We start from the raw sequence: 27,147 nt of genomic DNA, 5'->3' as shown, positions 1-27,147 counted from the left end.
CATGTCCAGAAATTAACCCAAACCAAAATCCCAAATGCAAACACGCCCAAACTTCACAGCTCAGTCACATTTCTACTTGTGATACTACAAGTCCGTACTGTACCTAAGAAACTCCATAATAAATGAGTAATAATAGAATAATATATTGTGATAACTTTTGTATAAGGCTGTAATTTTTGTCATAGTCCTGCGGTATCTTCTTCTGTTCTTCTCTGCTAGCATTGGCTAGACTCAGAGCCTGAAGATGACCAGCAATGTGAAGCTCATTTTCAACCTGTTGAATGTTAAAGATTCCCTTATTTTTTCTTCTGCCATCAGCTTATAAAGTTTGAATACATACAGAAGCCTTAGGTTAGAAATTAATTTGGACTTTCACAAACGACTGATCAGACTAGGCTGAACAAATTCACATTGAAAAAAGATTGGAAAGCAGTGTAAGAAGTTGTTTTTTCCTTATGACTGTTTGTTGGTGTTTTGGTGTGCACTGTCTGCTCTTTGAATAATGGGTCACCTGATGCAGTGTAATACCAGCAGCTAGAACAGGGGCGGGCAGACTTTTTGGCCTGAAGGCCACATCAGGTTTCCAAAATTGTATGGAGGACCAGTTAGGGGAGGCTGTGTCTCCCCAAACAGCCAGGCGTGGCCCAGCCCCCACCTCCTATCCGACACCCCCGCTTTTCACCCCCTGATGGCTCCCCCGGGATTCCTGCCCCATCCAACCCCCCTGTCCCCTGATGGGCCCCCCTGAGACTCCTACCACATCCACCACCCCCTGCTCCCTGTTTCCTGACCACCCCTGGACCCTCCACCCCTGACTGCCTCCTGCTGCCCCATCCAATCCCCCCTTGTCCTTCCTGACTGACCCCCTGGGACCCCTGCCCCATCCAACCCTCCCTGTTCCCTGCCCCCTTACCACGCTGCCTGGAGCACTGGTGGCTGGCGGCGCTACAGCTGCGCCGCCCAGAGCATCAGGTCAGGCCGGGGCTCTGCAGCTGTGCTGCCTGGCCACCCAGAGCATTGTGCCAGCGGCGCAGTGCGCTGAGGCTGTGGGAGAGGAGGAACACCAGGAAGAGGAGCCGGGGCTAGGTTCCCAGGCCAGGAGCTCAGGGGCCGGGCAGGAGGATCCCACGGGCCATAGTTTGCCCACCTCTGAGCTAGAACCTTGCCTTTTGGTGTTTACTGTGGGTTTTACAACACGAGTTCTTTATTAAAATTGAACTGTTTCTAAATCATGGTAAAAAGCCCCACTGCGAACAGCTGTTGGGATTTTATTTTTAAAGCTTTCCTGTAGAATGAAAACAACTGATGGTTAACTTGATGGCGTGACAGTGATGAATATATACAATTTAAATATCCCACCAAATCCACCCATACAAGGAGAAACACCATGCTGCACTATATAATGGGAAATTTGAGAAAAACTTTCCAACCAAACAGTTAAACTTTTATGATAGTTTCATACAAGCTTGATTTAATTTTTTTCCTAGTCCTGTGATATTGTAGGGACACTTTCTGGACTCATTTTAGAGGGACAAAATCAACTTAAAAATAACACTTCTTTCTGAATTTGTTGTACATGCTGCTGTAACCACTAACGTCTATGTTTACTGTAGCTGAAAGAGATTGGAGAACAAAAGTTTTTTTTTTCTTTGTTTCAATTACTTTACTCTGACAGCACTTTGAGTACAGTCAGTTTCATCATTTCTCCTTTAGTAATTTTTGTCCGCTTCCCCTGTTTGTGTGGTCTTTTGCACCGTGACAGTGAAAGACAAAAATATTTTTAAAATGTGCTTTTCGGATCATAAAAACTGAGAGAGGAACTTGGGGCATGTATTGCACTTGAAATTACTTTGTACTCTTTTAAAAATTGACTAGATTTCACATTGACTATATCGCTTTTAAGTGCACATTTTGGAGTGAGGTGGGGAGGAGGTACTTCAATACCACACCACTTCTCCAAATTGAAATCTGGAGATATTTTAATGGGAAAAAACTGACCCCCTTCATATTTGGTGTGTTCCTACCACTTGTCGGATGGGACAGCACTTTCCTTTTGCTCCTACGCTTACTGATGCTGAGTCAGATCTTGAGGCAGGGCTTCCTATCTGTGACTAGCAAGAGACATGGAATGCTTCTTTCATTTGTTTCTTGTCTCTCTCTCTCCTTTTCTGATTTAAGTCTTACTGTCTCCTTCTTGTTCTCCTGTTCTCTCTCATTTCCCCCAGCATCCTTTCCTGGGGCTCTTCCTTGTCCTGTTAGTTTTCTTCCCATTCCTTCTTTGTATTTCCATACCATTCTTTTCTCCATCTACCTTTGCTCGTCCAACCTCATCTTTTGCAACAAATCTTGGAGAAAGGGACCTTTCTATGTAGTTTTTTCCCCCCACACTGCATTGTTTAGCACAATGTTGATTCAGTCCCACACTATGTGACAAGTGTAGTAGACAGAGTGGGGAGTAGAGCCCAGATCTGTTGCACTGGTAGAATCTGGGAAAGTGTAGAGGTATAGAAGCTACATGCTAAATGAGACATTCAGGTCTAATAAGTTCCTAGGCAAGTATTATTGTTTCATTCTTCCCCCACCCATCCCTCCCAATAGCTGATTCAGATCATTCCATCACCAGTCGCTATATATATCTGCATATCTTGTAGCAAGATGTTCAGAACTTGGTCTCTGTCTCTTTAATCTTAACCCCTGCCTTTTTATTGCTTGGACTCTTCTATGCGTATGAAATATGCCAACATCGTGTTTAGAAAAGTATGCTCAGTTACACTTTCTTCAGGGGATGAAAATAGATGTAACGCTCTTAGAAATAACCAGATATTACAGCCCTTTTACAGAGCACATACAAATAAATAAAGGCCTACTAATACTGGTGAATATCAATCTCTTATATCATTCCACCTTGAAAGCTGATTTTAGATGGGATGCTTTGTGGCAACATGGACCATCAGTAAAATACAGCGACTGCAATCTCAAATAAAAATTCCTACCTATAGTGTAATGAAACTTTTGGTTAAAAACAACACCTGCCAATAAAGAAGACCGGAAGGATACAGTACATTGAACAAATGTATTCTGAAGCATTAGAAGGGAATGATACCACTACTTGTACAATTGGTGAAGGAAAACAATGGGCAACCCAGTCCGCTTTCTGAAAGTTCTTAGACCAGTGGTTTTCAACGTGTGGCCCGTGGACCCCTGGGTGGTCCACAGACTGTCTTAAGATTTCTAAAGGGGTCCACACCTTCATTTGAAAATTTTCAAGCGTCTGCAAATGTAAAAAGGTTGAAAACCATTGTCTTAGACTCAATAGCCTGTACTCTCATTTGTGTAAATTCTATACTGATCAAGCCAATATTTAATGATGTAGAGGTGCCAAAATTAATAGTCCTTTATCTATGACCTCAATTTGCAAATTCACCTATTTATACCATAACTTTTATAAAGCATCCTTAGTGCATAGTACAACAAAGTGCACTGCACACAGTTAGTTGTTGGTGAAAAGATTTCCAGGGAAGCTGCAAAGAGAAGGAAATGACTAAATAATCTTGAAGGGAACCGCAATAAAGTTCCAGCTAGATGAGGCACCACAAATGAAAGAACAGCTTCCAACTGCAGATTAGTAATAGGAGAGGACACAGAGGAAGCCAAGATTGGAGTTGGGGGTGGAGGGGGAGGGAGTAAATAGACAGAAACGAAAGATTGAGGAGTGTCTATCCATGAACTGTGTGTAATGAGAACAGCGGGGTGGCTTTTCTTTTCTTAGTGGGCTTGAGGATAAGTCACTAGACTGAGACACAGGGCTCAATTCCCCACTCTGCCACAGATTTCCTGTGTCCTTGGACAAGTCATTTAATCTTCTCTGCCTCAGCTTCCCATCTGTAAAATGGGCATCTCTCCTTACTCTGGAGGATAATGTGAGGATAATTTAATGAACATTTTGAGGCACTCAAATGTTGTTGTAAAGGCCATATAAATTCCAACGTAGGTAGGAAGTAATTTGAAAATGATGGAAGATGGGGTGGTGGAAATGGTATGGTTTTTCTTCTTGAGCAGGAGCAAGTTGACATGTTAAGGGGAAAAAGCATCAGGCTGATTTAAAAGGAAAATCTTCCCCTCATCACTGATCCATAATTACAACATGTTCACATTGATAACATAATGTTGATTTATTTATTACTGACACAATTCCTGTTTCAGCTCTTTACTGAGAGCAACTTTACTGGATTTTTTTTAAGTCTTTGTGGTTTATAAACATTTTAAAACAAATTATTATAAAATTAAAATCCAGGGAACAAAGACAAAATGACAGTGGATTAAGTTAAAACCCAAACAAGGCACTATGAAGGTATACAAGGGAAGAGAAATTAAAAGAAAAACCTCTGGAGAAGAAAATGCAAATCCTAAGGTGCAAACCTCTTTGAATAAATGCAGGTGGCCTGATTTGGTTCTCACTTACCATACATATCTCGTATCTATTTATGAGCCTCATAAAACCGAGGCCACTGGCTTGCAGTTCTCATGCTAAAGCAAGCTTCCACAAAGGGAAGAGGAACTCGGTGGTTTTGGTCAACTTTAACTCTGGACATAATGTCATACAAATATTATTTTATTTTGATTGGAAGCCTAAAGCATAAACCTGGGTGTCAGGAGATCTGGGTTGTGTTTGTGGGTCAGCCACTGACTTACTGGGCTCACTTAATTTTATCTGTCCCTCTCTATGCTTCAATAGCCACATCGTCAGAATGGAAAAAATAAATAATTTCCTCTCTCACAGGCTAACATGGAGCTTAATGAATGTTGTAAAGAGCTGTGAGATGACAGAATGTGAGAAAACTCTTGTTGTTAATTTCAATTTGTCACAATCTGTTTTGTTTTGTTTTTGTTTTGGTAATGTTGTAGTTGAATATGACAAGGAGTTCACGCCTCACCAGCGACACCACAAAGAGTTCAAGTTTAACTTGTCGCAGATCCCAGAGGGGGAGGCGGTTACTGCTGCGGAATTCCGAATCTACAAGGACTGTGTCATGGGAAGTTTTAAAAATCAAACCTTTCTTATCAGCATCTATCAAGTCCTGCAAGAACATCAGAACAGGTAAATAAGGAACGGTCACTCTTTTTCACTAACTACGGCAACTGTGAAGTCTGGGGTAGAGGACTCCTTTTTTAAGGAGGTGGGAATATTTGGAAGGTGCAGAAATCACTTAGAATATTTTTTGCCCAGGTTAATAGAGGTTATTACTGTTCAATAATACTGAAAAATGATAATAACAGAATAATACTGTTTCATTTATTGGGAAGTAGACTTCATAAAATATAAAATGGATGTGGACTGAAGAAACTCAGCAGTAACTTAGTCCAGAATGCCATTCGAGGAATATAATTTTGTTGACTTAAAATGAGACAAGAGTCTAGGGCGAAGCCATGTAATTTTAGACTAAAGATTCTGCATTGCTAACATTATTCATGCACACTAAAATGGGTATGTTCCATTTCAAATAGATACTAAATGGATATGTAATAGAGCTTATCCTGGAAATTTAGAGTAAAACTGCTACAGAAACATTGCTAAGCATTGTAGTCCTGATTCTCCTTTGAATTGCACCTTTGTAAATCAGAAGTACAGTAACTTGATTGACTTTAGGGGAGTTACACCAAGGAAAATGAGAAGGAGAAGAAGACAGCCCCAGAATTACAGGAGCTGAACTTTATATCTTGATAGGTTAAAAAAACATGCTTTACTTATACAGGAAGATCAAATTCAATGCACTTGGAAAACTATGTAGGCTATTTTCTCCAGGAAATCCCTCTGTTAAAGGTTACTTGATAATATAATCACAGAATCATAGAAATGTAGGACTGGAAGGGACCTCAATAGGTCATCTACTCCAGCCCCCTGCAGAGAGGCAGGTCTAAGAATTATCTAGACCAGTGATACTCAGACATCCGTGGTTTAGAAGTCAAATTAGCCATCAACATTATCCAAAAGGGCCACATTCATTGTTTCATTTACTGTCTAATCGAGCATCTATGTATCTAATCTAAATTCTCACAACAAAATGACTGACCAAGTATTATTATTTTATCAACTACAATTGGTTAATAACATATTGACCAATCAGGATTCTTTTACTAACTTGGATGGGTTAATAATTAAAACACACAATGTTTTAATACCATGGGCTGTAAGGAGTCACAGGAGACACATTAAAGAGCCATTCATGGCTCCTGAGCATCAGTCTGCGTATCACTGAGCTATGATCCCTGACAGGTATTTGTGTAACTTGTTCTTAACTCCCTCTCCCTTCCCCTCCCCAGTGACGGTGATACCACAATTTCCCTAGGTAATTTGTTCCAGTGCATAACTACCGGCACAGCTAGGAAGCTTTTCCTAATGTCTAGCCTAAATCTCCCTTTCTGGAGTTTAAGGCCATTGCTTCTTATCCTGTCCTTAGTGTTTAAGGAGAACAATTTATCACCCTACTCTTTATAACAACATTTTGTTTACTTGAAGACTGTTATGTCCCCCTGTTATGTCAGTCTTCTCTTCTCCAAACTAAAGAAACCCAATTTTTTCTGTCTTTCCTTGTAGGTCATGTTTTCTAGACCTTTAATCATGTTTTTGTTGCTCTCCTCTGGACTTTCCAGTTTGTCCATATTTTTCCAAAAGTGTAGTCCCCAGAACTGGACACAATACTCCAGCTGATGCCTTATCAGTGCTGAGTGGAAAAATTACTTCTCATGTATTGCATACAGCACTTCAGCTAATATATCCCAGAATGATGTTCACTTGTTTTTGCATTACATTGTTGACTCATATTTAGTTTCTGATCCACTGTAACCCCCAGGTCCTTTTCAGCAGTACTCCTTTCTAGGCAGCCATTTCCCATTTTGTATTTGTGCAGTTGATTATTCCTGCCTATTTGTAGTACTTTGCATTTGTCCTTATTGAATTTCACCCTATTTATTTCAGACCATTTTTCCGGGTTGTCAAGACCATTTTGAATTCTAATCGTGTTGTCCAAAGTACTTGCAACCCATCCCTGCTTGATATCATCCACAAACTTTATAAGTGAACTCTCTATACCATTATCCAAATCATTTATGAAGATATTTAATAGAACCGGACCCAGGACAGATCCCTGTGGGACGCCAATCAATGTGCCTTTCCAGCTCGATTGTGAACCTATGATAACTACCGAGTACAGTTTTCCAAACAGTTGTGCACCCATCTTATAGTAAGTTTCTGTAGGCTATATTACTTTAGTTTGTTTATGAGAAGCTCATGAGAGTAAGGCTTTTGACACTGTCTAAAATTGAGATATATCACATCACCTGCTTCTCCCCCTACTCACAAGGTTTGCTCCCTTGTCAGAAGAGAACATGAGGTTGGTTTGACATGATTTGTTCTTGACAATCCATGTTTACTGTTATCACCTTTATTTTCTTCTAGATGTTTACAAATTGATTTTTTGCTCCATTTTATATTACTGGGTACCGAAGTTAAGCTGACAATCTGGGTTGTCTTTATTCCCGTTTTTATAGATAGGTGCTATATTTGCCCTTTTTTCCAATCCTTGGGTAACTTTCCTGTCCTCCAGGAATTCTCAAAGATAATCAATAATGGCTCAGAGATCTCTTCAGCCAGATCCTTAAGTATTCTAGGTTGTATTTCATCAGACCCTGCCAACTTGAAGACATTTAACTTGTGAGTAATTCTTAACTTGTTCTTTACCTATTTTACCCTCAGATCCTACCCCATTTATACCGATGTTCACTATGTTAATCATCCAATCAGAGTTTTCACAAAATAAGTTAACAGTAACAAAAAAGGCATTTAACGTTTTGGCCATTGCTGCATTTTCTATTATTGTCTTTTCCTCCTCCACTGAGTAATGGAAATTACCTTGTTCTTGGTCTTCTCCTTGCTTTTAGTATATTTTTAAAATGTTTTCTTGTTTTCCTGTGTGTCCTTAGCTAGTTTAATCTCGTTTTTTGCCTTGGCCTTTCTAATTTTGTCCCTACATGCTTGTGGTGTGGGGTTTTGGGTTTTTTTTATTCATCCTTCATAATTTGTCCTAGTTTCCATACTTCCTATCTTTCCTATGCGTTAGGATAGTTTGCTTTTGAGTCCTTAATAATGTTCCTTCCTTTTTTAAAAAACTGCCAACTCTCCTGAAGTCTTTTTTCCCTTAGACTTGCTTCCCATGAAATATTACCTACCAATTCTCTGAGTTTGCTAAAATCTGCCTTCTTGAAGTTTCAGAGTAGCAGCCGTGTTAGTCTGTATTCGCAAAAAGAAAAGGAGTACTTGTGGCACCTTAGAGACTAACAAATTTATTTGAGCATAAGCTTTCGTGAGCTACAGCTCACTTCATTGGATCCGATGAAGTGAGCTGTAGCTCATGAAAGCTTATGCTCAAACAAATTTGTTAGTCTCTAAGGTGCCACAAGTACTCCTTTTCTTCTTGAAGTTCGTTGTCTTTATTCTACTGTTTCCCTCCTACCATTCTATAGAATCGTGAACACATCATTTCATGATCATTTTAATCCAAACTGCCTTCCACCTTCAAATTCTCCACTAGTTCCTACCTGTTTGTCAGAATCAAATCTAGAACAACCACTCCCCTAGTCTCAGGAAGAAATATGAAACAATTTGATATATTTAAGTAATAACATTCATGTCAGGGAAGCATCAAGACAAAAATGAAATTAATGGTCAGTTAAATGTCAAAGTAAATTTGAGCCACATAAGCAATTTATTGGCTAATGTTGCTATTCCTATAATAAAAGAAATGAGAAGATGCAGCAAACTACAGCATTAAAAGGAAATATTTTCTTTTCCTTGTGATGGTTTGCAAGGTGGTGATGTTTTGTGATGTTTCTTTCTCAGACTTTCCATTGATGTCATTTTTGGGGCCATGCCTTAGGTGAATAAGTGTTGTGAAGACCAAGCAACCATTCACTAACTGAAGCTAAGAGGAGTGGCATTTGTAGAAAAGAAGTGAAATAATTGGATGCATAATATCAATGAGGATTTTGATATGTTGGAAGGGAATAATATTGGGTTTTCTAAGTTGTGGTCTGCTGAAATCTCATGTTTGCTAGCTAGAAGTATATATGAGCTGATATGGAAGACTTTATATTTTATAGTTGTGACCACACAGACTTAAAGACCAAATCCCAAGACCTTTCCACAAATACATGTTTCCATCACTGGAGCTGAAGAAGAATCTCTGTTAACTCATGTAGTTTTAGACCTTCAATATAGCTTCTGTGCACCAGTCCCTAAAGCAAGCCATAGTAATGCATATTTCAACAGGTCTGACATTCCTTCACCTACAGGGCATTGGTAACTTTTGTTTGTATGTAACATTATAGTACAGTGAATTGAGTAAAGTATTATAACTTAAAAATGAGTGAAGAGAAATGGGACTCTGATATGGCCCATAGCAATTAATACTCCCATTTCTTAGAGATTGGTGAAGTCTTTGTTTCAAAGTAGTTGTTAGTAGTTCTGTATATGATGATGTTGACAAGCCAAATCTGTATTTCAAATAATATCTTAATGAACACAAGTTGCACTGTTGAGTAGGGAGAGAAATGTACCTTTTTATTGGGAATTTAGTACTCATGCAAGATTGACAGTCCTGGATACTGCAGCCCTCTGTTTAGTCACAGAACTGGTACCCTGAAGCCAGCAGCACCTCAACTTGGAATTGGAGTGATCACCTTAAGAAAGTAATTCAAGTCTCTCCATTCAGTTGTGTTTTCCTGTTGATACTGCCGACAAGGGTGCCTGTAGTGAGGTGCATGCTAGAATCTGAACTGAGAATCCTAAAGAAGTTTCATCTAGGCCAAACAGACAGCAATTTTCAGTCACTATTAACATGGGCTAGATTTGAACTGGTGACCCAGATCTCCATAGCTCTTTACTAATCCCTTACTCATCTGTTCCCTTAGGGAATTTATTTATTTTTATGTGTGTGTGTGTGTTTATGTTGGGGTGGGGAGGGGGGTTCTAGCTAAAGAAACATGTACTTTGGATGCATGCCCAGGACTTGTCTACACAGATTGGGCTTCTGGTGACAAGGGCAAAATTAGGCCCATATATTCTCAGCATCATTAGAGAGAAAACTTTATTTCTTCTACTCTTAGCTTAAGTAGTTGTGGATTTTTTCATTTTTTTAAAAATAGATACTGTTTTGCAAGAAACACAAGCTTCTGACCACTCTGCAACTTTAGCTTCTATTTACATTTTTGACACTGTAGGGTGTGGTTGCCAAATGTGTGACCAGGTTAGTGTAATGTGTACCCTTGTTGTCCCTTGCTTCTCTTAAAGGGAAACACTAGGTACTTGTTTACAGGTGCTCACCAACATCTGTACCTAGGAAAGTCTACACTTAAACACATCCCATCTTCTTGCCTTGAAGTCTCTGTGGATGCCCTACGTGAAGTTTGAAACACACTTGCTTTGAATAACTTTTTATCCTTTGATCATTATTCCACTTATTTTCTTTTCCTTGTGATGAAAATACTTCTGCGGAAGTTGTGGCTAAAGTTTTGCTTTAGTGATTCATTTGGAATATATTGGTTTTTTTTCCTATTGGGAACAGTGTTTTATGGCTCAAAAGCAAAAAAGCAATAGTTTTTTTTTTTTTTTAAAAAGCAGCCAACAAAACGTTCGTAAGACCTGCATTGAGTTCCAGCAGCTGACTTTTAAGCCAAAAAAGAACAGCTGTCTTTTACTTAAAAGTTTGTGTTGTCACACTTCCTTTAGACTAATGGCTTGAATAAGGACCTGATATTTCCTGACATTTGATGACACTGTACTAAATGAAGAAGAGTCTGTAGACATCCTGAATTCTAGCCACGGATCTTTAATTCGCCTACACTGAAGAGAAGTATGGGGAAATTCTAGCTGGATTTGGGGTGAACAAATTGAATTTTAGTGCTTGTGGGCGAGGCGGTGGATTGACAGAACAGCAGTTATCTGTCCATCTAAAACAGATACAGGACAGGAAGCTGCAGCAGCACCTTTTTCATGCTGCTCTGCTGCCAGATATTATTCCTCAACCCTGATCAAGAAGATTCACCTTAGATCTGAGATAAGATGTCCATTCAGTCATTGATCTTTCCCCTTGAGATTGCCAACAAAGATGCCAGCTTAACGGTGGCTTTTAAGATGCAGACACAAATCTGCTAGGAAAAGGAACAATTCATTTCTATAGGCTGATGAAACACCTTTGAGTGATGATTGTGACGGGTTGGGTCACAGAAACCCCCTTGGGAATTGCCACCTGTTCTGAGACTACCTCTGAGCCTGTTTTCCCTGCCAGCTTGGGACTTCAGTGCCCTGCCTGGTTGCGTCAGACACGCCAGCCTGCAACAAACATAGACCCAGGTCTGAACCATGTCCCCCAGAAGCTGCAGGCTTAACTGAAAATAGCTTAAGAAGTGATCCTGTCTCCAGCACCCAGATACCTAACTCCCAATGGGGTCCAAACCCCAAATAAATAAAGCTTATACAGGGTAAACTCATAAATTATTTGCCCTCTATAACACTGATAGATAGATATGCACAGCTGTTTCCCCCCCTCCCCCCAGTATTAATACATACTTTGGGTTAATTAATAAGTAAAAAAGTATAAGTATAAAAAGGAGGATTTAAGTGGTTCCAAATAATAACAGACAGAACAAAGTGAATTACTGAGCAAAATAAAATAAAACACGCAAGTCTATGCCTAAATAGTAGGAAACTAAATGCAGGTTACTCTCACCCTCAGAGATGTTCCAATAAGCTTCTTTGACAGACTAGGCTCCTTCTAGTCTGGGTCCAGCAATTACTCACGCCCCTGCAATTACTGTCCTTTGTTCCAGTTTCTTTCTTTCAGGCATCTCCTTGGGGGTGCAGAGGCTATCTCTTGAGCCAGATGAAGACAAAATGGAGGGGTTTTCAGGGGCTTAAATAGACTTTCTCTTGTGGGTGGAAACCCATTCTCTCTCCTCTGCAGAATCCAACTGCAAGATGGAGTTTTGGAGTCACATGGGCAAGTCACATGTCCATGCATGACTCAGAACTTTACCAGCCGATGCCACATTCCCAGGAAAGCTCAGATGTGGATTGGTGTCTCTTAAAGTTCATTGTTAGTCTTTTCTCAAGAAGCTGACCAACTGCTTCACTGAAGCTACTTAAAATCAAACAAGTACATAGCCAATATTCATAACTTTGAATACAAAAAGGATACATGCATGTAAATAGGATGAATATATCCAGTAGATCATAACCTTTGCAGAAATATGTTACATGGCATATCTAGCATAAAATATATTCCAGTCATGTCATATTTATACTCATAAACATATTTCTAGAAAGTATTATGGAGTGCAACGTCACAATGATAATTCTTGGTGATTACTGATCTGGGTTGGATTTGAACAAGTCACTGAAATGTGAAAAGCTCTGCGTTCTTTGAGCAAGAAAAATCATGAATGTACCAGGAGGGAGAATCCATGAATACATGAATTTGGGGAGATGAAGCCTCCATTAATGAATGAAACAGATTAGAAGATTGAGTGTCTCAAGAAACAGAAAAGGGGAAACTGAAGGGAAGAGACCTGGGAAGGGGACAAAAATAAGTAAATCACTCCAAAAAGGTGTCCCTGAAGTTACCAGGGAAAAGAATGAGCCACTGGATGCTGTGGGGCAGGGAAGGGGAAGGTGTCCATTGGTTCAGAAGCATGTAATCTCTTATTCAGCTCTTCTTAAGCAGAAAAAAAAACCCCACCCTGCTGACTGACTGACTTAGAGGTTTTGCTTATTAGGACCTTACGGTAGTGCTAATAACCCTTCCCGAGTGGAGTTAGATGACATAGGGAAAAAAAACAAAAATACCCTACTCTTGAGCCCTGTCTGTACTATGGCTTCTGTTGTTTACTATTGATGGAACTGTATTGGTATTGAATATTGGGTCCTATTTTTGCCATTGTAGACAAGGCTGTAGACAAGCTTATAGATGTTACAATATACAGACCTTGCACTGAAATTCTCACAGATGAATGCTCTATAATTCTGTATTTCGGCATGTACTGAGAAAGCAACAAAAAGGAAGTGAATTATCATATCCGTTCTTAAAATAGCATAAAATCATTGTGGAGCGATTTCACATTGTCTTTATTTAAAGTAATCAAAAAGTAAAAATGATACTCATGGCATCTGGAGACATTGAGGCAGTCATTCAGGGCAGTATGATCTAAGCACATTCTCTTTTTTAAAAAGAAAACATTTTAATACTGACTCAATAGTGTCAGCAATGTTGTGGTTCCCCTTCCAGTCCTTTGTATGGTTAAAAACAGTGCTTAGTTGTTGAATTTCTGATTTTAAATCAAATCATTGTTACAAACTACTTTTTTTCATTACAAAAACCACTGATGTCGTCTGCAGAACATTGAGGAAAGATTAATGAAACTTAAGTTTGGCCAGAAATTTGACCTACCTTAAGCATCCCCTTTGAACAGTTATATAGATTTTGTGATTGTGTAAAAAACAGTCTTGTAAAACAGATTTGAAGTAACTTTGGACTTATTTTGAATGTAGCAGTCTAAAAGTTTGAAACAAGTAGTCTGAGGTTAGGAGGTGGAAATGAAACATTTTATAAAACAATACATCTATCAGCTTCTGCTTCTTTTCAGCCTTTAAGTTTTCAAAGACTGAGGTTATGTCTATGCTGCAATCATAGTATGTGACTGCAGCTCATGTAGACATACCTGAGCTAGCTATAATCTAGATTCTAGCTAGCTCAGATATCAGTAGCATTGAAGTGTCATCAGCATGGGCTTCTGTGCTGTCTGTACAAGCCTGCCCAGAATCCTCAGGACTTCAGTGGTTAGCCTGCTCCGAAGTCCATGGTGCCAAGGCTTCACAGCTCTGCCACCCAAGCTAGCTAGATTAAAGCTAGCTCAGGTATGTCTACTCAAGCTACAATTACGTCTTGTGATTGGAGTGCAGACATATCCTGAGAGGTTATTCTCTGTCCCTGGGTTATTTCAGCACCAGCGTGTTCATTTTTTAAATACACAAAATAAGAGAGATAGTCAAAAGCACCAAAAGAATGTAGGGGACACAAGTCTCACTGACTTTCAAGTGCTTGTGACCAGCTTCATTATAAATAGGGGAGACATTCTACTTCACAAAATATGGCAGACTGTAGTAATTGCAACCTTTTATGATGCTGAGGCAGAACAGAGAGGAATTCAACCCTATTTACATTTGTGTTCCAAATATATATAGAATGCTGAGTTTGTGGAAGCAGAAGAGGGAATTTGAGTTCCAGTGCTATTTGGAAGTGGGTTACTCATTTAAGAGAGACATGAAAAGTGAAGGGAAGAAACAGATTTATTTCTAGAAACACACCATTATGTATATTTTTTGCTCAGAAATGTTCTTGCTTTCTCTTGGCGAGGTGTTGGGTCAGGAGTGGCAGCGCTGAGGGGGTTTGTGGTTGATCAAAGATGTCAATCCTTGGTTGGGATGATTATTATGTTTTCAAGTGTAAATATCCTGTTAGTGCAGACCTCATAATCCTCCTACACTGTCCAAACAACTAATCTATTTAAAAAAAAAAATGAAGCAATGGCTTGAGCTGAAGATCAAAGGAAGGATATGGTGCTTTAATGGTCAACATTATTAAACAATTTCATTCGTATCAAGAATGAAATATGGTAGCTTGATGTACATAGAAAGATTCCTCCCACATGATAAAATAGGGGTGGGGTATGTCCTTCACTTCTCCCATTTATATAGTGTGTTCTTCTGCAACAGAACGTCATTCCGTTAAGGGTTAAAACTGTCATTATTTTTAGCTGTCAGTTAGAGGTAGTAAAGTCTTTCTCTTTGCAACAGGATATTTATACAAATACTGTCTGAGTTTCTAATCTAAAGGGAAAATTGATTTGCAAGCAGTGTTTATAGTTTAGAAAATAACTGTCCCCAACTGGATTGGAATTGGCTTGTTCAAAACAAATGGCAAAGCTAACGTCAATCTGTCTCAAGCTAAGGTCAGATTTGTATATAGTGTGCATATATTTACTCCTGAGTGGGAGGGGAGGGTGGATAGGTGTGAGTATGTGTTTAAAGTGGTTTAAAAGTCAAAATTGTTCTGGGGTGAATTTAGCAGATAAATGTTCAGTCCTGTAGCTAATTACCTTTCCCTCCAAAATCTAAAGGAAACTTCTTTAGCTCCCCCCCCCCACCCCGCTCTTTTTTAAGGACAAAGGAAAGCCCTGTTGGTGCAAAATCAACTGAATTCTGAGATGAGACGTGGTCTATTTAGAGTATATTAGTCTTGTGATTAAAGCACTGGACTAGGAGTCTGGAGAGACCGACCCTACTTATGTGAGCTTGGGCAATATTTTTTTCACAGTTTAACCATTTGTAAAATGGAAATAATACTATAATACTTACCTGTCAGGGTTATAAGGGTTAAGGACCTGGTCTTGCAAAGAGTTCCATGTGGAGAGAGCCTACACGCACATGGAGCCCGTTGACTTTCTTTTGGTTTCTTACAGGCACACAGGTTCCCTTGCATTGAGCTCTTTGCAGGATCCAGTTCCAATTTCCTAACTTTTGTGAGGTGCCTTGTGATCTGTTGAATAAAAATGCTTTAAAATTGCAATGTTGTTAATATTCCATGTTATAACTTTGCATGCATCATGTTCTACGCACAATTTATACAGTATGTCCTGCATGTCAGCAAACTCTTTAAGATTTTATCTAGGCAACCCTAAAAATAACATACAGAAAGAATTTGATTTACAGTTGGGCTAGGCTATACCTTCAAAATCTTGACTCTGTAAGACTACATTTTATGGGTGGGTACAATTTTTCACTCTATTCGTGTTGGTTGTTCAGAAGAAAAGGTCTTGATGATGAATCAGCAGCATCATACCCAGAATAATTTTTCTGGAGATCTGAAGTAGTGCAAACTATAGATTGAGTGTGATATACAAAAAAGTATTAAGAAAGGATATTAAATTTTTTAAAAATAAAGCAGTAAAACCCCCTCACATTTCTGTGCAAAAACCTCCTTTGAGGTTGACGTTATGCAGTCTAGACTATTATGTCAACTTGTCTTTGAAGAAAAGTAAACAAAAATGTTCAGCTGAAGAAAGTTTTAGGGACTTATAGTAACTAATGCCTCAGTAAATGGCTGTCAATGCGTAACAATCCCTTAAACACCTGGGTAATTGAGAGCTTTGAAGCTGAGCCAAAAATGTTGTTCCTCATCCATAATTAAAATAAGAGGCCTTTAACTTAGTCGTTTGAAAGTGAGAGCTCTGTTTATTCTCACTGCTTTCTTGGGAAAACTTCTGCCTAGTTGGGGGAGGGGGGAGTGGAGAGAGAAAGAGGACTGTTGGGAAAATAGAAAACCTTTTCCAATATATATGTCGAAAAATTTAGCTTTTTATAGCACTGGTGTTTTTCCTGTGGCAAAATTCCATGTTATAATGTGTACTCAGGACAGAGAGAAATTATTGTAATCTGGCGATTTCACTAATTATAGTAACAAAGATTAACCACTTGACTAAAATATAAGCTAATTAGTGTTTAGTTAAATAATTAAAATGAATTAACACCCACAGACATTTTGTTGAAAGGTTTATTGAGATTTTAGCTAAAGAAATATTTAATTACAGGGGAAAACACCATAATTAGATGCAAACTATCCTTCCCATAAATGCCCTGACTACATGGCCAGGATGCAGGTGTTAAGAATAGTAGCTATAGTTGTTATTTATATCTGGATATTTATAAAAGGATTCTTTTCCAGAGTACTGGAGTTAGGGCAGAATTTATGATTCACACAGACAAATCATACTTCTCTCTTAGACTGTGAGATTCTTTCAGCCACTTGCAATTGTTGTCTTGACCTTTGTTTGCAGGGCCTGATCCAAAGTCAATTGGAGGCTATGGAAACACTCCCATTTACTTCAGTGGGTTTTGAGTCAGACCCATAAAATGAGGTCTAGAGGAACGAGCTCCTTATTGAGTGAGGAATTCCTGACTCTCATCTCTCTAGTCGGCTTGTGTGTAGTCTTGGGAAAAATCACTTCACTTCCTCAGTTCCCCCAATTTATTTACTTCCCCATAATAATACAAACCTATCACTTATACAGTGTTTAACTTGCTGCACAAACACTACTGAATTAACTACTTGCAGGAGTTTGAGTATTAACCTAATCAAGATTTTAATCATACTTATCAGATATCACAGTGTTGATGAGCACAGTGTAAATGCAGAAAAAGAGAACTGTCTGTAGATATAAAATACCAGGAACAATTTAACTAAGTGTTAAGCAATGGTTCATTATGGTGTTGGAACTTCACTTCTATATACTGAATGCAAAAGTCCTCTCTTCTCTATATATGTAGGAAGCTACGCAGTATCCTTGAAATGAAGAGAAGTTTGTGCGTAAATCAGTGATAGCATCAGATTCTGTCTGTCTTGAGTCTATGCTGTAGACATTCTTTCCTGTCAGGTCATAGGTAGCTTGCTCTGACCACCTGTTGCCCATTTCTGTCGCTTCCACTAACATTCTTTCTCTTTTGCTCCCCTCCAGTCTTCTCTGCCTGGTCCATGTCCCCTATCCATTCCTACCTTTCTGCTGCTCCTATATGCAAAAAGTATGGTACAGTTTTTAATAATATAGTCATAAACTATTTTTTTTCACAGAACCCCTACCTCATTCACTGCACAGGATGAATGGTGCTCACTGAATGGCTAGCTAGTGAATATTTTGTTTTATCCTCATTGTTCAATGTGTGGCCCCAGGTCTTACTCATGGCACACTATTCAAACCCTGCTCTGAAGACCGAATTAATATTTCTGATGGGCTTTTTTTTACCATGAGGAGCACCATAGAATCTGAGTGTTTCACAAACCTTAATCAATCTTCACTACCCCCATTTTACAAATGAGGAACTGAGGCACAGACAGATTAAAGTAAAACATGTCCACTAATTTTGGATGCCCAATTTGAGATGGTTAAGGGCCTAACTTTTCTGAATATTTAGCATTTTACAGCACTTCATATGTTCAGAACTGGGCTCAATTGATTTCTAATGCAGCTGTGAGTTTTCAGCTCTTCCACAAATCTGGCCTCAGGTGTTCCAAGTTGGGCACCCAGGAAATGAGGAAAACACATTTAGTGACCACCTGTGAAAAATTTGTCTTCAGTGACTACTCTGTGGCAGAGGTAAGGATAGAATCCTATTCCCCAGGGCAGCTTTCAATTGCCTTAACCATCAGAGCTTCCTTTCTCTTCCTGCCATCCCCTGCCTCATTCACTGCACACCTTCCAACTTCTTCAGTAAATGAGGCAGGGAGTTTAGGGGCAACAGCCTTGATAGCTACACAACCGTGATTAATTCCTAAGCAATCATCATGCATACAGAGACGGGGACAACATTAAGACTGCACAGCCAACCTTATTGTTGTCATTTCTTAAGTTTCAAGTTCTTGATTGTACGATCTTAACATTGGTGAAGTTTTTCAGGTTGCTTTTGCAAAAATTTAGAAAATTACTAATGGAGAACCATATTTATCCCTCCTCGCCCCACGAACTATCAGTAGGGTTAGAATCTTTAGATTTGCAACACAGACCTCTGCCATTTGAGCTAACGGAATAATTGTTAGTAGTAGTAGGTTATTATCTTCTACAGGGGTCTGTGACGACAGGAGGAGGATGAGACAGATGCACATTGTGCCAGTGGGTTTCACAGATATTTTCAGACAGCAGAGGAATGTTGAGACTTGGGAATCCTGGGCTTAATACTGGTTTCTGAAGGGGAGTGTGCTATAATGGTTACAAACCCCTTTCTGTTCCCATCCTCCCCAAGCCAGACCACTCCCGCTTGTCCCTTTCTCAGTCTGTCTCACTCCTCACCCTTCTGCATTTCACTTAGACTTTCTTCTCCATGCTGCCTGAATGCCAGCAGGGGAGCCTGAAAGCACAGGAGAGGCTGCTTGTAGTTTTGGGACCTGGAGCCACAGTGGCCTTCGGCTGGCAGGAGGAGCAATTGCAGGGAAAGTTCAGCTCTGCCCTGTAACTATATAATGGTGCATGCTCTGTTGCTCTGTGGGGATGGCATACAAACGGTCAGATTGCCATGTAGGAGCTATGTGGGGATGGAGCATCCTCGGTGCAGAAGGAATCTTCAGAGAATTTAGCTGCAAAACTCTGAGTCTTTACTGAGCATGAACAAATTTTGGTAAATTTTCACTGGGAGAGCAAAAGGTATATCCCTACTTAGAGCAGGCCTCTGCTAAATTTCAAATCCCTGCTCCAGAACATGGAGTGCTAGGGCTTCTCTATGAAATGACTGCAAACATTTTTTTAATGTGAGGGAAAACATTGTCTCTTAATTTTGTTCCTGGAAACAGGTAAGCCATTTTTTCCCCCTGAAAATTAAAATCTCAGCACAAGTAGTTATTCTGATAAAGTTACAACAGCTGAAAACAGGCCTTATAGTGGTAAGTATCAGGCTACCTTAACTATAGGTGCTTCTACTAGTGTCACCTATAACATCTGTGGAATAATACTTCAATAGTTGGCTTCATAAACCTGTACCAAGGAGAGAGCTAGTGGAATAGTGGTGCTGGTTGGAAAATGGTGAGAATTTTTAGAGGAATTTTTTTTTCACAATTTAAAAAATTGTCCCAGGTCTATTGAATAGTCTGTTAACCTATTTGTGAACAATAGTTGAATTGAAAAGCCTGATTTTTCTAGTGTTTTTTCATCTTATGTGGCCATTCATACCTGTGCAAAGTGGATGTAAAAAAGCAAGCATTGGTGTAAAGTGGAGAATTTTGATTTGGTTGCATTTTACACCACTTTTCACTCACTCCACACACATGTAAAAGGTTTTCTAAAATGCAAGATAGTGGTGAATCAGGCCCTGAATTTCAACTTGATCAGTTCATACTCTTTGTTAATTTGATACTTTGAGTGTGAAAGTGTAGGTTTTCTCCATACATGATTCCGAATAGTTTTGTGACCAAACACATTTGTTTTGGGTGGAATTAATGTGTCAGTTATTTAGGGTTTGGGGGTTAGAGGAAGACAGGCTGAAGCATGTTAGGGTGGAAGACGGCGGAGACGGTTTACAGGAGGAGGGAAGTTCAGAGGAGAGACAGCGCAGGGACTAAGAGGACCCTCTTGCACATGTGTAGCCCACTTCAGAGGGTGCCAGGGACCAATCTGGAAAATGTATTACAAGACTCTGGGCTGATTCAGCAGTTAATTCCTCAATAGTGGTGCTCCAAGGTACACCGCATGCCTGGTGAAGCCCAACTCTTGCAACCAGAGACTTTTTCCAAAGCATACAGCAGCTAACCAGCCCCACCACTTGCTGTTCCTGGAGGTGAAGGTCACAGAATTTCCCCTGAAACACTTTTCCCATTGAAAGGGAGGATGCAAAGACTCCTGTGGGAAAGACTGCTGAGTCAACCACAGAATGTGGTCACTAGCTGAGAGAGGAGCAAAGCCTTTCCACTATAAAAAAGGAGCTGCACTAAGAGCCCTAATATACTGACACGCTTATTTTTCCATGTGTGATCTCATGTAAACCAAACTACTGGGCAATATGACATAGCATTTGGCCAAAAATAAAATGTAACTCAAACAAAACTTTTTCTGTAATTAATCTTTGATGGGAGAAGAGGGACAGGTAATCTGTTTTCTCATTTTCCTTACGTTCTTATTAATCGTAATGTGTTTTTGCAAAAGAAATAGTGATAGGATTGGTGTCAGAGATCCCTATTAATGTTGCAATATTGGCTCATCACACATAAGAATTGTAGCCTTTTACATAAATAGGGATAAATATTAGGAAACAGAGAGACATGGTAATAACTTTTGGCCACTGTACACTCTAGACTATATTTACACCCAGGCCTCACTGAGGTAAGGCTTAAAATTAAGTTACCAACATACAGTCCTAAGTATTAGCATTTCTGTAGCTTGTGTGGGTTCCACAAGCCTAGAAAACAGCTACATTTTTGTAACATTTTGAACTTTATGTGCAGAGAAGCACATGCCTTTTCATGGTGAAATTATAGTAACAAATGAGTAATATTTTAATTTCGACTCTTCCCGCTACTGTAATAGTGGAAGCACGTGGGGAATTCTGGAAACCGCCCCCCACCCCCCATGTTCTTGTTTTCTTTTGCAGAGATTCTGATCTGTTTTTGCTGGATACCAGAGCAGTGTGGGCCTCAGAAGAAGGCTGGCTGGAGTTTGATATCACTGCCACCAGTAACATGTGGGTGATGAACCCTCAGCATAACATGGGACTCCAGCTGAGTGTGGTGACCAGGGATGGTAGGTTACAGACCAACTTACTTGATTCATCTGGCAGGTGATTGTCTTTGTTAATTGTTTATAGCCATCAGCCCTAATGTGATGGTCTGGGTAATGTATCCAAGGGTACAATTGTTATGTGATAGACTAGGCAATGCATTCAAGCGCACAGATTGAAGGCTACTTACTGTCTGTCTGATGGCCTTCTATGTATCTCTCTAAAATACTTTGAGTACCCAGTTCTTTCTGTTGTATGTATTCCATATGTAGATCCTGTCATAGATAGCCCATAGGAATGCCACTTTCCCCATACACAAGTGGCCTGGCTTGCAGATGCTCTACATTTCTGATGCTCCCATTGACCTCCACGCGTCTGAAAATCCAAATAAGCTTTATTTTTTTATTTTTTCAATTCATGGAAACATTTTCCAGTCTAACTTTTTTAAAAAAGAGATCCACATTTAAGATGTGCAATGGCTTTAAAACTGATGCTAGAATTGCTGCAATTGTTGTTTCTGCCACCCCAGAATCCCTCCTACTACCTAGCTGTCCCTAAAAACATCAGAGGGTAAAGCACATCTATCATTGACTCCAGTGAAGCCAGGGTTTCACCCACTGCCTCCAGTCTATCAGTTGCTGATAAAAGCATTGCCTCCAGAAAGAAACAGCAGCAGAATTTTCACTAACATGAATGAAAAGCATTAAGGATTGTGATCCACATTACAAATCCTAATTAAGCCTTGCAGTAGTGCTGTGGGGTAGGGAAGTATTATGGTCATCAATTTACAGAGGGAGAAACTGATGCACAGATGCAGCTTGTCCAGCATGACATGGAGTGTCAGTAGCACAACTGGGGGTAAAACCCATGAGTTTGTCTCCCAGTGTAGTACTCTAACCATGAGATGCAATTTATCAGATTCCACGTGTGAGAATGGCTTTGCGGACTGTGGGACTGAGAGTTGCAGAAGAAACAGTAACATTTACAATCCATGGCAACTTTGGAAGATGGAAAAAGGGAGGTTGGTGGTGGGAAGGTGGAAGAAAAGGATGGAAGATGGGGAAGGAGGAGACAAAGGAGAATGTAAGAAGGGAATGACAACATGGAGTGGTGTGGAATTGTGCCTGCCTTCCTCTTTTTTTCCATTTTCTTCATCCTATTTGGAGTTTCTCCATAAAACTCAAGCAAGAGATCAGAGACTGTCCAGTGTCTGTTTTGCCAAAAGAAATGTGGGATGCTAGTGTCTACCTATCTGTATGAGCTACTGATATGACGCTATTCCCCAACTCTAAGCTCTTTATGGGAAAGGTATCCAGCCTCTTTTTCCTCAAAATTTCCCCGGGTTTTCTCCCTAATATCTCTATTCTTGATGGCTCAGAAGTAGCATCACTAATTTTACAACAGATTTAGGCATTTAATTATATATGTGTAATATACCAATGTGTATACATAGCATTAGAGATGCTGTAAGAATTCAAAAAGTCCCTGCTCTGAAGAGCTCACAATCCAAGTTAGGGAACATCATGAAGAAGACAACAGGCTCTGGTGGAGAAGGTAAAGGAGGAGAGAGAACAGAAAAGAAGGGGAAAGGGAATGCTACTTGTGGGAGAGCAGCTGTGTGTGTGTTGCTAGCAAAAACTATTCAAGACTGTGTTGATTTTTTAACACACCTTTTTATTTATTTATTTTTGTTCCATTTGAAGGTCTCAATGTAAACCCTAGAGCAGCAGGCCTGATAGGTCGAAATGGCCCTTCTGACAAGCAGCCTTTCATGGTGGCCTTTTTCAAAGTGAGTGAGGTTCATGTTCGGACCACTAGGTCAGCCACAAGCAGGCGCAGGCAGCAGAATCGAAACCGCTCCACTCAGTCTCAAGATGTTTCCAGGGTGTCTAGTATTACAGGTAATTTTTGCAACATCTATTTTCTCTGGAGATCAGACATCTTTGCTCTTCTAAGATCTTTCATTTGCTTTGATATGTGAAAAAGCACAAAAAGGGCATGGCCAAAATAAAATAAAATAAAATAAAATAAAATAAGCACAGAGGAGCACACTACATTTACAAGAGCCTGAGAAGGGAATGTTCATGTAACATTCAGGGTCGGATTAACCTTTTGTGGGCCTGGCACCAAACATATTTGTGGGCCCCCATGGGAGCAAAGGAGCATGGTGTAGGGAGCAAGGGGCCAGCCAGGGGCAATGGGGCATAGCATGGCAGGGTTGGCCCCGCTCTGCCCAGCCCAGTGCAAGGGCACTGTATGCAAACTGTCAGTTGCCAGACACATATTGGCCTGCCCAGCCCTGTCAGCGTGCCCCTTCCCCTCGGAGGTGGGCCCATGCTGTGCCGCATCCCCTGGAACTGCTATGCCCAGCAGCGCCCCCCCCCCCCCACACACACACCCTCCGCCACAAATGCACGGCGGTCTGCACACCACCACCCCTGCCCAGCACCTCCCAAAAACAGCTGCACCACTACTGCCCAATGCACTTCCCCACAGTCCACCACCACAACTACACAGCATTCCACTCAGACCCCATACTAACCAGCATCCCAACACATAGACCTCCCCCACTGCCTTCCAAGAGACCCCCCGACTGGCCAGCAGCCCCCCCCCACACCTCCAGAGACCCACTCCCTCACACCCTGCCCCCTGGCCACACTCACTGGCCCTGCTGGAAGATGACGGCATCTGCCAGGCTGATCTGGCAGTGTGGCCAGGGCTGGTCCAGTGCCAGGGTGGGGAATCACTCCAGCCTCTCGGGAATGGCACGATTAGCCAGGGTCTGCCCCCCACCCTGGCCGGACTCCCTCAGGACCCACTTGCCTGGAGATAGGGTGACCATACATCCCCGTTTGGCCGGGACAGTTCTTTTAAGCTCTGTCCTGGCCATCCTGACTTTTTTGACAAAAACAGGCATTTATCCTGTTTGCTCTTGCCAACTGACCAATTGGCAAGAGCAAATGAACAAATGCCCAGTTTGCCAAAAAAATCTGGTGCGCCCCCCTGGCGTGGAGGAACGTGTGTGTGTGTGGGGTGGCAACATGAGATGTCAGGCAGCAGGGCTTGGGGGGGTCAGCCCCAGCTCCAGCCAGAATGGAGCTTGGGGGGGTTAGGTGCCATCCCCAGTGCCTAGCAGCGGTGTGGAGAGGGTGTCAGCCCCAGCTCCTGGCAGTGGTGTGGGAAGCTGGGGTGAAGGAGGGGTCAGCCCCTGTCCTGGCAGCGGCATGCGGAGCTCAGGTAGTGGGGGGTCAGCCCCTGGCTGCGGCATGGGGAGCTGTGGGGGGGAGGGGTCAGCCCCAGCAGCGGATTTAGAGTTAGTGGGGCCCTGTGCTCAGTTTCATTTTTGGGGTCCCTCCTTGGGACTGAGCCAAGAAAAAGAACATTCTCTCTTATCTCCTCCCCCGCCCCTGTTTTTCATTCTTTTTTTCTTCATCCTCCTCCTATAAGTCATAGCAAGTAAATGAAAATCAAGTGAGGTACTTTGATTGTTCTTATAGTCTAACTGATTTTTCCACAGACCACTTGAAAATCGCTGGGGGTCTCGGCAGACCCCTTAATGATCTTTCCAAATATTGTTTGTACCATTAGCTAACTATTGTAAAGCGCGTTGGATAGGAGCGCTTTATAAAAATAATATAAAAAAAAATTGGGGTGCGGGGTTTGGCCATGACTTAGGGTGCGGGAGGGGGCTCAGGGCTGGGGGTGCAGGGTCTGGGAGAGAGTTGGGGTGCAGGAGTAGTTTGGGGTGCAGGGTCTGGCCAGGAGCTGGGTAAGCGAGGGGGCTCAGGGTTGGGGCAGGAGGTTGGGGTGAGGAGCACTTACCTGAGGCAGCTGCCATTTGGTGTGGGGGGTGCAGGTGGGGATGTGCGGGGGTGCAGGAGTCAGGGAGGGTAAGGGGCTGGGGGTGCATGGGGGATGCAGGAGTCAGGGCTGAGAGTATGTAAGGGGGGTGCAGGAATCAGGGAGGTCAGGTGGCTGGGGAGGTGTGAGGGGGTGCAGGAGTCAGGGCTGTGTGTGTGTGAGGGGGTACAGGAGTCAGAGAGGGCAGGGGGCTGGGAGTGTGTGAGGGGGTGTAGGAGTCAGGACTGGGAGTGTGTGAGGAGGGTGCAGGAGTCGGGGAGGTCAGGTGGCTGGGGGGCTGTGAGGGGGTACAGGAGTCAGGGCTGGGGGTTGGGGTGCAGGGTTTGGCCAGGAGTTAGGATGCAGGAAGGGGTTCAGGGCTGGGGCAGGAGGTTGCGTGTGGAGTGCTTACATGGGGCAGCTCCTGTTTGGTGCGAGGGGTGCAGGTGGCAATGTGTGTGGGGGGGTGCAGGAGCTCCCTTTTGGTGCTCAAGGTGGAGGAGTGCAAGAGTCAGGGTATGAGTGTGGGGGGGCTGGGTATGTGTGGGGGTGCAGGAGTCAGGGCTGGGGTCATGGGGTGTGTGTGAATGGGGTGCAGGAGTCAGGGCAGGAGGTTGGGGGTGTAGGCTGGGATCATGGGGGTGCTCCCAGCCCCCTGCCCTAAGCAGCTCATGGCAGGGGGCTGGAGGGGGTATGTGCATGGCAGTGCAGAGGCCCTGCCTTTGCTCCACCCTGCCCCAATTCCACCCCCTTCCCCAAGGCTCTGCCCCCACCTCTTCTTCACCTCCTCCCCCGAGCGTGCTGCAGTCCCGCTTCTCCTCTTTCCTCACACCGGCAAACAGCTGTTTGGTGACAGGAGAAGTGCTGGGAGGGGGAGGAGCGGGAATGCAGCACGCTTGGGGGAAGAGGCGGGGGATGGGGAGCTTGGCTGCCGGTGGGTGCAGGCGGAGCCTGCCCTGCAGCAGGAGCCCCAGGAGCCGGCAGGACCAAGCTTCTGCTCCTGCAGGAGAGAGCAGTGGGCTGGGGTTGAGAACAGCTGGTGGGGCCTTACTGTAGCCCGAGCAGAGCGGGCTGGGCCAAGGCCTCTTTGCAGCCTGGGCCCGGCGCCATGGTAAACCTGGTACTGGTAAAATTTGCTTTTACTAGGGACTTCCTAAGTCCATGAGTAAAATCCTGGCCTCATTTAAATTAGTGCCATTGATTTCAATGAGGCCACGATTTCACCTCAGATCCTTTGGACCAGTGATCTGCTTCAGAGTAACATTTGCCTAGAAGTATGCTGCTGGTATGAAATATCAGGTATTTAACAAACATCTCTAAGTACTGAAATACTACCATTTACACCACTCTGTGTGCGCATTTTTAGTCCAGGCCTGACTAAGAAGTGGGGATGGCTTCTCTTCTTTGATTCAGAAAAAGCACAGTAGCATAGAGTAGTTTTTACCCTAAGAATCACATTATAGGCTAGACTTCAAGGCAACATGCTTCTAGGTTTCTTAGTGTGAAAATGAGTGGTGCGCATGGAAGGATGGAGTGTGCCTTTTAAACTCTTGTTAGAGCTGCTCAATGATACAAAGGCAGAGCTGATAGATTTAAATTTGATCTCAGGCATCTTATCTCCAGTGCTGACTTTTTATTTTTAAAATTTTGCAATATATCCCCATCTTTCCATCAGTTAATGGTATTTTGTTCATTTTAAAAAAGTCTAGCTTGAACATCATAGAACACACATGCAGTCTTGCCTACCCCTTAACTGGCATTAGTCATAAGCCATATAGGAATGGTTGAAGAACAGGTTTAAGAGAACAGCATTTGCTGTCTCATTGAAGCTGGTTGGAAAATTCTGAAATTTGGATGAAAATTGAGGAAATATCTTTTGTTTTCCAACCAGCTCTGCATCATATCATAAAGCTGAAAGTCCTTTCTTTTTGGGATATATTTTTGGT

At 41.8% G+C, this 27,147-nt stretch overlaps 1 protein-coding gene across 1 annotated transcript in view; it reads left to right on the top strand.

Annotated features, from left to right (window-relative positions):
- Positions 1–27,147, top strand: part of BMP6 (bone morphogenetic protein 6) — a 155,869-nt gene that overhangs the window by 111,636 nt on the left and 17,086 nt on the right. The window contains exons 2-4 of the mRNA XM_038388497.2: positions 4,906–5,098; positions 21,236–21,384; positions 23,065–23,262. Coding sequence (XP_038244425.1) covers positions 4,906–5,098; positions 21,236–21,384; positions 23,065–23,262 — 540 coding nt within the window. The remainder of the gene's footprint in view (positions 1–4,905; positions 5,099–21,235; positions 21,385–23,064; positions 23,263–27,147) is intronic.

Source organism: Dermochelys coriacea, chromosome 2 (genome assembly GCF_009764565.3).
Source record: "Dermochelys coriacea isolate rDerCor1 chromosome 2, rDerCor1.pri.v4, whole genome shotgun sequence".
Taxonomy (NCBI): domain Eukaryota; kingdom Metazoa; phylum Chordata; order Testudines; family Dermochelyidae; genus Dermochelys; species Dermochelys coriacea.
Note: the sequence above shows the minus strand (reverse complement) of the source record. Positions and strands in the feature narration are given on the sequence as shown.